At 47.0% G+C, this 14032-nt stretch overlaps 1 protein-coding gene across 4 annotated transcripts in view; it reads left to right on the top strand.

The window, feature by feature from the left end:
• LOC102463945 (ubiquitin carboxyl-terminal hydrolase 48-like) overlaps nt 1-14032 on the top strand; it is a 92148-nt gene continuing 78116 nt past the window's right edge. For 2 of the 4 annotated variants that reach the window (XM_075928939.1, XM_075928935.1), the window contains exons 1-4: nt 1-92; nt 5868-5997; nt 8002-8039; nt 10213-10265. In XM_075928939.1, the coding sequence (XP_075785054.1) occupies nt 5914-5997; nt 8002-8039; nt 10213-10265 (175 nt within the window). In that variant the 5' untranslated portion in view covers nt 1-92; nt 5868-5913. Of the gene's footprint in view, nt 93-5867; nt 5998-8001; nt 8040-10212; nt 10266-14032 lie in introns of those variants that run through there. The other 2 variants (XM_075928936.1, XM_075928937.1) reach the window with 2 other exon arrangements.

Below are 14032 nucleotides of genomic sequence, written 5' to 3'. Positions count from 1 at the left end.
CTTCAAACTCCCCTCCCAGTTGAGTCTGTCCGGAAGGCTCAGCCATCAGCGTCCTTCTCCAAGCTGTGTTCAGGGGACTAATTCACACACTGGTGAGTAACTTGTGCAAAAAGGTGAGTTGTGGTGACCGGGCACAGAGGAGAGCATTACCTGAAGAGAATGCCTGTGAAAGGAGCTAGTTCACAGCGTGCGGGGGGCTGTGGAAGATATGAAGGAGACTGGGTGAAAGGAGTGAGCCAGAGTCAATGGAGCCGATTGTCTAGTGACGCCTGTTTTGTTAAAGGGAGAATAGAACTTTTCAATCCAGCTGGCTGTGAGGCCCTTTCAGCTTGCTGCCCCTAACCCTACTGTGCTTGAGGTTCAGAGGGCTAGCCGAGTTAGTCTGTAACTGGAAAAACTTAAAAAACAACAAATAGTCTGGTAGCACTTTATAGACTAACAAAACATGTAGCTGGGATCATGGGCTTTCATGGGTACAGCCCACTTCTTCAGTTATCTAACAGAAGAAGTGGGCTGTGCCCATGAAAGCTCATGATCCCATCTACATGTTTTGTTAGTCTTTAAAGTGCTACCAGACTATTTGTTGTTTTTTAAGTTTTTCCTTATGTGCTTGATTAGCATGTATCAAAACGTGCATGAACCTGGAAAGATGTCTGATCTAACAATAGATGAACTAAACCAGGCAGTGTGAAACCAAGGATGGAGAAAAAAAACATGCAAAAGAGTTAGTGTTATTAAAATAAAAAACAGTCATAACATAGGTTTTATTTGCAGAGTCCCAGATGTTCAAAGGGCATTTTATAACCTAGCAGTATTGCCAGGAATACCAATCATGGCTGGGGTAAGGTGGTTTTTAATAAGGGAAACTCAATTTTTTAATCTCTTCACTTGTGATAAGCACCATGTTCACCAGTGCTCTCTGCATGCATTTGGTGAGCCGTAGGAGGGTCAAAAGAAAACCTGTTCACTTCAGTTCCCATTAAAAGCAAAACTTTCTTGGTTGATTAGAGTCCAGCCAGGAGCCAGCACCACTTGGCATTTATTGCAGGTTCACTTCCCTAACAGGGTTTACACTTTGGTCTGTATTTTTCATCCCCCACCACCACCACCAATGTTCTTTCTATTCTTTTCCATCTATGTGCAGAATAAATTTTATGTGCACTGAGTCTGTGTTGATGTGCACCACCAATATAAACAAAACCTAGCAGTGGGCTTTTTGTTAATCATCTGGGCAGCATTGGAATCTCTCGTAAGTGGTTGCAAAAGTGCCCAGCTGACAGGGACCACTGCCCTTCACCCCCTTAATAGAATGATAGTCGGTGGTGCTGCCAGCCATCCTTCCTTCTAATTTTGTATGTCCACATGCAGAATGACTTTTATTATGTGCACCATTAAGGAGGTGACGCATCACAAAACAAAAACCATTCTGCACACAAACAACAGTGGTGGGGATGGCCCCAAGGATTTAGTGAAGAGACGAGACTCTGGGCTGGGGCAGAGGGTTTGGGTGCTGAGATAGAGCTCTGGCTGGGAGTGTGGACTGTGGGGTAGGGCTGCGAATGAGGGGTTCAGTTTGCAGAGTGCCCTGGGGAGAGAGGTCAGTCTCAGCCCTTTCTCACCACAGCAGCTTGGGGCCAGGTGAAAAACACCTCTCCATGGCTTCTGCAGCTCCAGTGGGCATAGCTAGAGGAGGGGCCCTGTTCCCCAGCCACAGCAGCTGTGGGACAGCTCTGAGTTGGGCACCATGGCAGGAAGAGAGGTCCATCTCCCCAACAGCAAAAAAAGTTTGGGAGATGGACAGAGGCTGTGCTCTGAGTGGCTGCCCTGAGCCCCTGCATGGGGCTTGTTAGGCGGCTGTGTGGCCATGCAGCCACAGAGATAAGAGGGATCTAAGGTGCCAGCCCTTGTAGGGTACGTCTAAACTACATGGCTCAATCGACAGAGCCATGTAGATTAGTTTACTTGAAAAAGTGAAATGAAGCAGCGATTTAAATAATCGCCGCTTCATTTAAATCAAAATGGCCGCCAAGCTGCGCCGATCAGCTGATTGTCGGCACAGCGTGGCAGTCTAGACGGGGATCTGCCAACCCCAGAACCCTTCATCAGCAGATCCTGTAAGCCTTGGAAACGTCTCGACTGCCGCGCTGTGCCAACAATCAGCTGATCGGCACAGCATGGCGGCCATTTTGATTTAAATGAAGCGGCGATTATTTAAATCGCCGCTTCATCTCCCTTTGCTGTCCTGCCTAATCGACATGGCTCCATAAACAGAGCCATGTAGTTTAGACACACCCGTAGTGAGGAGGCTGTGGTGGGCCTTTGCCCCACCTTGCCCCTGATCCCTGCCCTCTACTTGGACCTGTCCCTGTCCCTTCTCTCCCTCCAAAGACTACAGTTAACTGCAGCCAGTCTGGAGCTCTTTCCCCTGCCCATACCATGGTGTGTTGGGCTAACCAGGCTGAAACAGTCTCCCCCCCACACACATATGGTGTGCTGCAGGCAGGGGCTGCTCCAGCCAGACTGGGCTGAGCCCACCGCACCACACCACAGGCAGAGTGTACTGCTTCTGTCTGGCCATGCCTCCAATTAACCAGATACCCCAGTAAGGCTGATACTTACTGGGTAACAGTTAACTGGTTAACCCTACACATCCTTGGTGGTGCTCTAAAACAGCAGACCAGTTGATTGTGGCTAAATCTTAAATAGGAAGCTTTCATACTTTTCCCCAGAGACAAGAAGATAAGTAGAGAAGGAGACAGTCTCTATCCTGTGCTGACTGCTTGATCCCACTCCTTACTCTCTTAAGATTCGTGTCTTAAGTGAGGAACAATCTGTTTCACACATACAGAATGAGAAGCAACTGTCTAGGATGAAGTAATGCAGAAAGGGATCTAGGGGTCATAGTGAATCAGAAGCTAAATATGAATCAACAATATGATGCTGAAAAAAAAACAATAATTCTGGGAGGCATTAACAGGTGTGTTGTGAGCAAGACACGAGAAGTCATGCTTCTGCTGTACTCTGCGCTCATTGGGCCTCAGTTGGAGTATTGTGTCCAGTTCTGGGCACCACATTTAAAAAAGATGTTGAGAAATTAGAGAAGGTCCAGAGAAGAGCAACACAAATGATGAAAGGTCTAGAAAATGAGTGATGAGGGAAGACTGAAAGAATTGGGCTTGTTTAGTTTAGAAAAGAGAAGACTGAGAAGAGACATGACAGCAGCTTTCAAGTACCCAAAAGGGTGTCACAAGGAGGAGAGAGAAAAATTGTTCTCCTTGGCCTCTGAGGACAGGACAAGAAGCAATGGGCTTAAACTGCAGCAAGGGAGGTTTAGGTTGGACATTAGGAAAAACTTCCGAACTGTCAGGGTGGTTAATCACTGGAATAAATTGCCCAGAGAGGTTGTGGCATCTCTATTTCTGGAGATATTTAAGAGCAGGTTGGACACCTGTCAGGGATGATCTAGACAGTGCTTAGTCCTGCTGTGAGGGCAGGGGACTGGACTGCATGACCTCTTCAGGTCCCTTCCAGTTCTAGTGTTCTATGATTTTTGTCACATCTTTTCCATCCCCTTTCTTTACCCTTCTTTCCCTTTTCATGTGAGCCTATATGATCCTAACCAAAACCATCCTCCATCTTCTAAAACTGTCATGGAACTGCCATGTCATTTGCTGCTGGGATATTGTTGATTCTACTGGTGTGTTATGCTCTTTCCCTCTCTTGCTGTCTATTTTGTTCATTTGGGCTGTGTACTTCTGTGTTTAGCATAATGGGACCCATTCTTGTTGGACCATTAGTCACAGATGCAATCAACATGATTACTACTAACACTCACTTCAACTACATGAGGAGTCCAACACATCCTTAGATTTAAGACATGGGTAAATCTTTTAGAACAGGGATTAAATGCCACAGTTCCTAATATCTTACCTTTAGATCTTATACTATCCTGTGCTTTTCACTACATTGGGCTTCCCATATTCTCCATGCTTGCCTATCAGCTGCCTTGTGACATTAAGTCCTCCCATTTAAATTTATAGATGCCATTGATAATCGTACACTTCCAAGTTATCCCAGGTCTGCCCCTCTTTCTTGTTGGATTTTCTGGCTTCCAACTGACAGCCATAATCAGTAGTCAGTTATGATCCATTCCTAACACATGTCCTAGTCATTGATGTCTTCTCTTAAAAGTTATTTGCAATAGAGACCTTGCTTTAGCCAGTTTTCTGACCCATTCATTCATTTTTCTTTCCTCGTCGCCTCCTAATAGTCTCCATAAGCACTTCTGATGAAACACACCTAACTTCTGAGCCTCTGTTTTCTTGAGTTGCCAAGTTTCACTGCTGTAGGTTGCTATGGCTGCAACAACCGTGAGGAAGACTCTTAGTTTTGTATGTGAGGATATGGTATTACATTTCCAAACGTTCTTACATTTAAAGAAAGCTGAGTTCACTCTGTCAAGCCTTATTCTTATTTCCTCAGAGCACTCACCATCTTGGCTTATTGTGCTTCCAAGATATTTGAATCAATCAACCCTTTCCCTATAGCTACCTAATATTGCTAGATACTTTAAACAAGGCTTATTGAATTCTGCCCTACTGCTCTGATTTGATTAAATACTTTCAGAGCAGATGATGTTGTTCTTATAAGGTACATTTAAACACAAGATTAAAGCCATTGGATTAGGTCTTTGCTGGTGAACTGTACCACACAGAGACCCTCATAGGATCCCAGGGGTTGAAGGGATATGCCTACTGCTTCCAGGAGTGGCACTGGGCCAGGGTAGGCAAGAAGCCTGCCTTACCTCTGCCGAGCCACTGGACTTTCAGTGTCTAAAACCTCTCTCCCTTCTGCTGCTCGGTCCCTCCACTCTCTCTAAATGTTGCCACGCCTCCCAATAAGCCCATTGACAGTCAACAGCTAAGGTTGGTGAGAGATACCTGCCTGGCACCCCTTGCCCTCCAATCATAGCATCTTGGGCAGTGGCCCAGTCTTCCTCCCCCAAGAACAGTCCTGTCCAGAATCCATTAAAAGTACAGAAAAAGAAGGAAACAAAGACAGTTACAATATTTAAAATGAAAAGTATAAAGTGAGACTTTCATTTTAACATCACCCTCATTCTCTTTCCCTGTGGCTGGGGAGAATGTTTAGAAGGATGTCTCTCTTATATGACTCTCTCAATGACTTAACTACCTGCATTCTGCTACAAAGACCTTTTACATCTGCACTTGAAAGGGAATCCTCTGAACTGTCATTCATGTTAAAATTCGACACTTTCCAAAAAGGACTTAACAAACATTTGAACTATCTCACCCATTACCAAGACAGTTTCCCCAATTATCACCTCTAATACCATTAACTCACAAACATCCCACTCTCCCTACCTCTAATATCATCAATTCACAGACACTTACCTTCCTTCCTTCCCCCCTCCCCCCCACCCTGCATCCTCCTCCTGTTCTGCAATGTGATTTGTCCTTTTCATATTTGTTCATTTTTTTTAATTGTATCCTTTGGTATCTATGGTTGTGACTACTTTCTTCCACTATTTGATCTGAGGAAGTGGGTCTGGCCCACGAAAGCTCATCATCTAATAAACCATCTTGTTAGTCTTTAAAGTGCTACATTGTCCTGCATTTTGCTTGTACTGAAAGTGACTGAAATGTCAGCGGGTTAGAAGTAGAGTGCTCTTGAAAGCGGGTGTTGTTCTATGGACTAGATCTTTGAAAAGTCATTATTGCTGAAAAGGTTGGTGAGCCGAAGTTGCTGTGAGTTTGTGATAGGACTTTGTGATTTATGACACTCGGCGTGCAGTGAAAACACAAGATGATTAACCATGGAACTTGGTCACTTGGATTTTGTTTCAGGACACAGACTACGAGCTCTGTGGCGCCTTGTCACCATTCTTGGGGAATGCACGGTGACCGGTACCTGAGTGACAGAGAGTCATGTGGAAACGATCGCTGCTACCACTCTGCTGATACCCAGGGGCAAGAGGTAAAATGCGCTTGCGGGTGCAGGAAAAGTATATAATTCCTTGGGCTGTGTGTGGGCAATGGGTTTTGAGTCAAAACTAGAAAAATTTAATGAACCTAAAACGTACAAATCGGAGACATTCGAAATCCCAAATAATAATACCCCACATTCTGCATAACCTCTGGAAACATTCCTTGTCCTCCTGCATGAATTGCCTCTGCAGTTCCTCCCCGTGTGTGCCAAGCTCATGATGCACGATGGCTGATAGATTTGTCTAAACTCTCTATCTGCCGAAAATGTTCCAGAAAGAAAACTCCTGCCCGTCCCACCCTAACTTCGGTCCTTGGCGAGTTCACTGAGCTACTGGGTGGGTGGAAGCAGCAGAGATGAAATGCCTTGGTTTTAGTAAGGTTTGTGACGTGGTCTTACCTGAAATCCTCATAAGCAAACTAGGGCTGTGTCCAGACTCAGGGGTTTTTTCGAAAAAAGTAGCCTTTTTTCGAAAAAACCTCACCTGCGTCCAGACTCAAACCGCGTTCTTTCGAAATTAAATCGAAAGAACGCGGCTTTTCTTTCGATGGCGGTAAACCTCATTTCACGAGGAAGAACGCCTTCTTTCGAAAGTTCCTCTTTCGAAAGAAGGCGTTCTTCAATGTAAATAGGGCTTCTTCGAATGAGAGCATCCAGACTCACTGGATGCTTTCTTTCGAAAAAGCAAGCCGCTTTTTCGAAAGTTCAACGTGCAGTCTAGACGCTCTCTTTCGAAAGAGGCTCTTTCTAAAGTATCTTTCGAAAGAGCCTCTTTCGAAAGAGGCTTGCAGTCTAGACATAGCCTAGGGAAACGTGATCTTCATGAAACAATTACTGCATGGGCGCACAGCTGGTTGAAAGACCATACTCAGAAACAAAATCCTGTAGTCCTGTAGCACCTGAGGGTATGTCTACATTGCCTTCTTCCTTCGAGAGAGGAATACAAATGCAGGCAAACGAAATTGCAAACGAAGCACGGATTTGAATTTCCCGCGCTTCATTTGCATAATCGCGGCCGGACGCTTTTTTGAAATGCGCTATTTTGAGATAAAAAGCGCTGCTTAGGTGCGGTTATTCTGAGAAAAAACCCTTCTTTCGAAATAACCCTTACTCCTTCTAAAATGAGGTTTAAGGGTTATTTCGAAAGAAGGGTTTCTTTTCTCGAAATAACCGCGTCTAAACAGCGCTTCTTATCTCGAAATAGCATCCGGCCGCGATTATGCAAATGAAGCGCGGGAAATTCAAACCCGCGCTACATTTGCACTTTCTCTCAGCTGCATTTGCCTTCCTCTCCCAAAAGGGGAATGCAGTGTAGACAATAGAGACTAGCAAATTTACGTATGTGCGTGTGTGTATAAATATACATAGTATCCTGAGCGTTCGCAGGCAGCACCCACTTCCTCTCCTCTGAGGTCTTGCAGTGCACTACTACACAGGAAAGGTCATCTGGTCCAGTCCCCGGCACTGAGGCATGACTGCGTATTGCCTAGATCGTGCCTCACAGCTGTGTGTCTAACGTGTTCTGATAAACCTCCAGTGCTGGAGATTCCACAACCTCCTTGAGTAATTTGTTCCCGTGCTTAGCTACCCTGACAGGAAGCTTTTCCTACAGTCCAACCTAGACCTTCCTGGATGTAATTTAAGCCCATTGCTTCTTGTCCTGCCCTCAGTTGTTAAGGAGAGCAATTTGTTACCCCGGGATGGGAAGTCTGAGAACTGAATTTTCTGTGGAGCAGGGAACTGAACCCAGATGTCCCAAGTCCTTGGTTAGCGTCCTGTCCCTTGCATCATCGTTCCTTGCTGCGGGAACAGAGCAGAGTAAGTTCCTCTCCCAGGAACTGGTGCTAAAGCGAAGACGTAGGGTATGTCGCAGCTACAGCCATAAGTGTGTAAGAGATATCGCCTTCAGCTTCCCTCAACGCCTCCACTGGTGGGATTTAAGAAATGCTGTGGAAGTCGCCCTGGGAAATGATCTGTTCTGTTCTCCTTTTGCAGATGCAAGAAGAACAGCTCAGCCAGGATGTACAGAACAGGTATCGCACCCTGCCATTGTGGCTCACACTTCAACCCTTCCCAGGCCCGGGTGATGTTGCGAGAGTCCTGACTGCGTCAGTCCCCTGAGCGACTATTGCTGTTCTCTTTCAAGTACTAGAAGTGACCCACTTTGCCACGTGGGCCAGCTTAGAGTCACAGGCCGTCTAGAAAGCAGCATGTGCCTCATCAGACAGGAGCATGCAAGGAGCCATGACCCAGACCCCTCCAGCCCTTGCTTCCAGTGCAGCAGAGGGGCTCATGGAATCGTAGGGCTGGCAGAGACCTCAGGACTCATCGAGTCCAGCCCCCTGCCCAAGACAGGCCCAATCCCAAGTCAGCCATCCCGGCCAGGGCTTCATCCAGCCGGGACTTATAAGCCTCTAGGGGGGAGATTCCACCATCTCCCTAGGGACCCCATCCCAGTGCTTCCCCGCCCTCCTAGGGGAATGGTTTTTCCTAAGATCCAACCTAGACCTCCCCACGGACGTTAATCTCCCCTGCAGCGTAAACCCAGGGCTAGTGGTTTCCTGTCATCGGACCCATTTTACCGCACTCTAGGGGCGAGCATCTGCACTGGTTTTTAACCCACGTGCACTGTTTTTTAAAAGCGTTTCTAACGTGGGCTCGAACTGGGAGCCGCTGGCATCCAGACTGCAGCCCTGAGGCAAAATGGCCATGTGGAGGAGCCCCTCCCAAAACGTGGTGCCTCTAGCACTTTGCAGTGCACTGTGGGAAAATTTTACAGCTCCCCCTGCACATTGTTGGAAGTTTGAGCCGCCCACGATCGCTGCCCCGGAGCAGTTTCGCTTCAGCCACCTACTGGAGCCAGCAACGTGGGGAGGGACCTTTGAAAAACTTGTCTGTCTTTTCACTCCTGTGTCAGGAAATTAGCACCTCAGTGCTCCTCTCTCAGAGCCTTCGGCTGGCCTATTTTTAAGAGGAATAAGGGATCTTTTGTAAAAGGCTTTATTTTCCGAAAGATCCCTGTCTAGACTGTCGCTTTTTTCCGGCAATGCTCCGTGCCGGAAAATGCGGCAGCCATGTTTATGCAAATGAAGCGGGGGGATTTAAATCCCTGCTTCATTTGCAATTGCGATGTGTCTAATTTGCATCCCTTTTACGGAAAAGGGATGCAGTCTAGACACAGCCACCCTGATGGGCCTGTCTTCCTTTGCAGCTGACTTCCTGTGTTCTCTATCAGCAGCAATGGTCCCTACTTAGTTTTTAAACATACTTTTAAAATGGATTTACTATGTATCTGTGGAAACTCCCTCAGGGTCATGTGTTAGGCTAGTGGCCTTAGAGCAGGCTGACTCGCCTGTGGCTGGGAAGGAAATCATAGAGCAGGTGTCATGTGGTTTGATTTTTAAATATGAGAGGAGCCAGTAGAACACCTAAGATAAACTCTTATTAACTTTATTGTGTATTGAATAGTAAAGGAAAGCAATGTGAGGTTACACAGATCTATTCCAATACACGGGATAGTTAGTACAGATATAATATAATAATACCTACACCTAAGACATTACACAAGATATTCGATTTTAAGAATATGAATGTACATGTACTTATTTTTATAAATCACATGCAGTTCCAATGCTATTACCCTAACAATTGTCAGACAGGAGTTTGTGATATCTTTCTTTCCCCCACGTTCAGAGGCATCCTCAGTGCTTCCGGGTGGTAGGAAGTGGTTCACCTTCTTGTTGCAGTGAGTAAAGAAGTGGGGACACCTTACCCAATCCCTCCCACTGATTAGGTTTTCTACCCCTATATTTATACTCGACTTGGTCATTCTAGTAATATCTACCAATTAATCATATTTTGTGTGAGATACTTAGTATGCCAATATTTAGGGTACGTTTTGCTACTCAGGGTATTGCAAAAGCTTTTAATTAATAGCTTTTCGTCTGTCTCTGGAATTTTTCACTTATCAAAAATGGGATGTACTAGTACCAGGTTGTTTCTGGTCTTCTTGGCCTGGTTTTGCTGTGCTGTACAATTTATGCATGATTGTGCAAGCATTCCTGACTCTCAAAACGCCCCTCCCCCTACTTTTGGCCTGGCCTGCATGCATATATGAACCAGACTTTAGACAGGACTAGGGTTTGCTTTGTTTGTGGCCTTCAGTGCACTAGGCAATAATATGCCTGTCTCTTGTTTCTGTCACAGTGCTGCTGCCTCTCGGCTACTGTACTACAGGGTGAATCCCGACACCAGGCCAAGTAAGTGATAGTCATTGATTGATTATAAGTTGGTGCCAAGGATGAGCCTGGCCCATGTGCTGAGAAACTTGCTCTAAGCCCTTGGATTGGCAAGTGAGAGACAGAGCTGCTACAGTTGGCTGCAGGAGGAAGGTTAGGGACAGGCCCATGCTGTCAATGTGAGGACAGGGCACATGGAACCGATAGCCCTGGGACAGGGACTAGGAGCGGGAGGTACGGCCTTGTGTTTTATTTAATGTGATGGCACACCCCTGTGGCTTTGTCTCTAGTGGCTACTGCTTCTAAGTCTCTGCTGCCATTGTTCAGATGCAGAGTTTCTAGAAGGGGACAGAACGAGGACCCCTAACGATCAACAGTAGAGAACCAGCAATCCCGCCGCAGTTTTGTATCTCCCAGAGGAGAACCTGACAAGGGAAGGGCATATGGGCAGCCATTAGTGACTAAATAAACAGCTGCTTTGCTCAACACAAGTGTTCCAAAACGTTTGCAGGTTTTTTGAAACTGCCTGTTCTAATAGACAGCAAAGTGCAGGACAGAGAAACCTCACCCCATCAAACAAATGCTACAGAAACTGGCAGATGCCAGTGCATCCCTACTACCACTCTTTTGATGATATTCAGGGAACTTCTGCTGCCTCGCCTCCACAGATCTTATGCCCTTTGAGGTGATTCCTGGGCAAGCCAGGTGCATGCCAAAGCATTTCTGTGGCATACCAATGGCACATAGACCAGCATGTCTTAGCAATATGGCCTAGTGTGGTGAAGACTCAGCCTATAGACCTTGTGCTTCAGCCCTGCTCCCTTAGAGTGTGTCTAGACTACAGGGTTTTGTCGACAAAAGTGGACTTTTGTCGACAAAACTAAACCTGTGTCTACACTACCGCTGAGTTCTGTCGACATAACGTCGACAGAACTCAGCAGTTTTGTCGATGCTGGTAAACCTCATTTTATGAGGAATAACGCCTTTTGTCGACAGAGTTCTGTCGACAGAAGGCATTATTGCATCTAAACTGTCCTTTGCGTCTACACTGCCATGTCGACAAAGCAGCTTGCTTTGTCGACAGAACTGAATGTAGTCTAGACACTCTTTGTCGACAGAAGCTTTGTCGACAGTATCTGTCAACAAAACTTCGGTCGACAAAAGCCTGTAGTCTAGACGTACCCTTAGATACATGATACACATTTTTTCTCTCACCATACTGATGTAGTCCCCTTACTAAAGGTGCCTCTGCTTATTCTCTGGGAAGATCCTATGTGCTGCAATCTAGCCCCAGAGACTACAATTCCCAGGAACCCTTGAGGAAACCAGGAAGGAAGTCTCTCCATGGGTGTGAAGAGAGGCTCGGCAGTCTGTGGACTCTTACCTTGGTTTTTGGAACAGAAAGGGAGCCAGGCTGCTATGGAGGAGTTTGATTCAGTCCAGGAGCTGTTAGGCTGCAGGCTGTAGGACAGAGAGGGCAGTTTGAGGCCTGGGGTAGACCCTGAAGTGCCACTGCCCCCTCAGACCAGCTGCAGGACAAGGGACAGCTGGAGGCTAGGGCCAGCCCACACAGCATCTCCCCCTTTCCCTCCACAACAGGCTGCAGGATGGAGGATGTCACTGACCCAAGCAAGACTTTCCCAGGCCAGGGAGGCAGCAGCAGACTAGGGGCTGTCTCCACAAGATAGGCTGCAGGCCAGGGGGGCCTGCAGAGCCCCAGCTCCCACCCAACAAGTGCACAGACTTGGATCCCCTCCCTCCTTAGAGGAGCTGCCCTTTAGGGAGCGCAGCCACCATCAGAGCAGTACATAAGAACATAAGAACAGCCGTACTGATCCTTCTAGCCCAGCTTCCTGTCTGCCGACAGTGGCCAGCACCAGGTGCCCCAGAGAGGGTGGACCGAAGACAATGATCAAGCGATTTGTCTCCTGCCATCTCTCTCCAGCCTCTGACAAACAGAGGCTAAGGACACCATTTTATCCCCTGGCTAATAGCCTTTTATGGACCTAACCTCCATGAAATTATCTAGCTTCTCTTTAAACTCTATTATAGTCCTAGCCTTCACAACCTCCTCTGGCAAGGAGTTCCACAGGTTGACTACACGCTGTATGAAGAAGAACTTTCTTTTATTAGTTTTAAACCTGCTACCCATTAATTTTATTTGGTGAAGCACCCCCCTTGCTTCCACAGGCAGGCCCTGTAAGCTCCACTCTCACCTCCCAATCCCCTCTCCTTAGCACCCTCCCCGAGTCCTGCACCTCCCATCTGCCTTGACTTCTGCAGCCCAGCTCCTTCACCCTGCCCCAAGGCCCCACCTTCTGCCTCGAGTCCCCTCACCCCTCCCAACCCTCTGCCCTGAACCACCCACCTGTCTCCTTATCCCGAACCCTCACTTCAGCCTTCATTTTCAAAAAATACAGTCATTGAAATAAAGCACGTACATTTTTCATTTTTTTAATTGCTTCAGTTAAAGACCCAAGCAACCCTGGGTACATCTGCCAGTACTTCTGTAATTCTCGTCACCACCTGCTCATCTTTAGTGCAGTTTGAAGTTTCCTTTCGCAGCACTGAATGAACTGTACTGAACAGTTATCACATCTGCCTTTCATAGAATCAAAGAATAATAGAGCTAGAAGAGACCTCAGAAGGTCATCAAATCCAGCCCCCTGCCCTAGGCAGGACCAATCCCAACTAAATCAACCCGGCCAGGGCCTTGTCAAGCCGAGACTTAAAAACCCCTAGGGATGGAGACTCCACTACTTCCCTAGGGAACCCACGCCAGTGATTCACTACCCTCCTAGTGAAATAGTTTTTCCTAATATCCAACCTGGACCTCTCCCACCACAACTTGAGACCATTGTTCCTTGTTCTGCCATCCCTCACTACTGAGAACAGCCTCTCTCCAGCCTCTTTGGAACCTCCCTTCAGGAAGTTGAAGGCTGCTCTCAAATCCCCCTCGCTCTGCTCTTCTGCAGACTAAACAGATCCAACTCCTTCAGTCTCTCCTTGTAGGTCATATGCTCCAGCCCCCTAATCATTTTGGTTGCCCTCTGCTGGACCCTCTCCAATGCGTCCACATCCTTTTTGTAGTGGGGGGCCCAGAACTGGACACAGTACTCCAGATGTGGCCTCACCAGAGCTGAATAAAGGAGAATGATGACATCTTTGGATCTGCTGGCAATGCTCCTCTTAATGCAACCTAATATGCCATTAGCCTTCTTGGCTACAAGGGCCCACTGTTGACTCATATCCAGCTTCTCGTCCACTGTAACCCCCAGGTCCTTTTCTGCAGAACTACTACTTAGCTGGTTGGTTCCCAGACTGTAACAATGCTTGGGATTCTTCCGTCCCAAGTGCAGGACTCTACACTTGTCCTTGTTGAACCTCATCAGATTTCTTGTGCCCCAATCCTCCAATTTGTCTAAGTCACTCTGGACCCTATCTCTGCCCTCAAGCATATCTACCTCTTCCCCTAGCTTAGTGTCATCCGCAAACTTGCTGAGGGTGCAATCTATCCCCTCATCCAGATCATTAATAAAGGTATTGAACAAAACCGGTCCTAGAACTGAACCTTGGGGCACTCCGCTAGAAACCGACCACCATCCTGACACCAAGCCATTGATCACTACCCGCTGGGCCCGGCCTTCTAGCCAGCTTTCTATCCATCTTACCGTCCATTTATCCAATCCACATTCCCTTAACTTGCTGGCAAGAATATTGTGGGAGACCGTATCAAAAGCCTTGCTAAAGTCAAGGTATATAACATCCACTGACTTTCCCACATCCTC

This window comes from Pelodiscus sinensis, chromosome 4, assembly GCF_049634645.1.
Source record: "Pelodiscus sinensis isolate JC-2024 chromosome 4, ASM4963464v1, whole genome shotgun sequence".
Lineage (NCBI taxonomy): Eukaryota > Metazoa > Chordata > Testudines > Trionychidae > Pelodiscus > Pelodiscus sinensis.
This window is presented reverse-complemented; position numbering and strand designations above follow the sequence as displayed.